Source organism: Pyxicephalus adspersus, chromosome 5 (assembly GCF_032062135.1).
Source record: "Pyxicephalus adspersus chromosome 5, UCB_Pads_2.0, whole genome shotgun sequence".
NCBI lineage: Eukaryota > Metazoa > Chordata > Amphibia > Anura > Pyxicephalidae > Pyxicephalus > Pyxicephalus adspersus.
This window is the reverse complement of record NC_092862.1, coordinates 888,825-889,644: the sequence shown is the minus strand read 5'-3', so window position 1 is coordinate 889,644 and position 820 is coordinate 888,825. Positions and strand designations below refer to the sequence as shown.

Sequence of the window (820 nt, the reverse complement as noted above, 5' to 3'; positions counted from 1 at the left end):
CTGGGATTCTTTAACATTTCATACATCGGTCAGTCATAGTTTTTGTATATTTATATAAATGTGGCTTCTAATTTGTAGATTATATCTGACCATTTAGTGAGTAACATTGGTCTATCTGTATGCAGGGAGCTGGACAAGAAGAAGAAGCAGTGCGAGAGGCTGGAGGAGCAGCTGCAAAAACTGAAGCTCATGGCCACAGACAAGGAGGAGAACAAGCAGATTGCTCTAGGAACGTCCAAACTAAACTATCTGGATCCCAGGATCACCGTGGCCTGGTAAGATGTTCTGATGTCCTCATGTGTGTTTTATTTTACCTTTACCTTGTTCATAGTCCTATATGTCACATAATCCACCCACTGAACTCCCCGAGCTGCTTTTATATATTAAAAAAGAAAATAAAACCCAAACAAATGCTCCAGTACAGTGTTTGTACAGTGTACTCGTCAGATACAGGTCAGTATACACTTTTATCCTGCAGTCTTCTTGGACTGAGCACTTATTAATGAGCTTCTCAATCCTGAATACTATAAGTGGAGTCTGCGCATATTCTCCCCCCCAAACATTAGGTGTGTATAGTTTTTGTCAAACACCCCCCACCCTCCTTTCCAGGTAAGTGCCATTAATTGCACATCCTCAAGTGCTGTGTCCATGAGAACCTGTGCTCAGAGGAATTGGTTTGAATATTTCTTTCATCCCACCTGAAAGACTGCAATGATTTATTTAGTAGTACAGTGTATTTGCAAAGCATCCTGGTATCCTTTGTGCCAATGCGGCCATCTTCTTTCCCCTCCTTCTGTCTTCTTCCTACGTCACCTGATCT

The 820-nt window shown here is 41.7% G+C and overlaps 1 protein-coding gene across 1 annotated transcript in view; it reads left to right on the top strand.

The window, feature by feature from the left end:
• Positions 1 to 820, top strand: part of LOC140330412 (DNA topoisomerase I, mitochondrial-like) — a 26,648-nt gene that overhangs the window by 23,435 nt on the left and 2,393 nt on the right. The window contains exon 18 of the mRNA XM_072410530.1: positions 126 to 275. Coding sequence (XP_072266631.1) covers positions 126 to 275 — 150 coding nt within the window. The remainder of the gene's footprint in view (positions 1 to 125; positions 276 to 820) is intronic.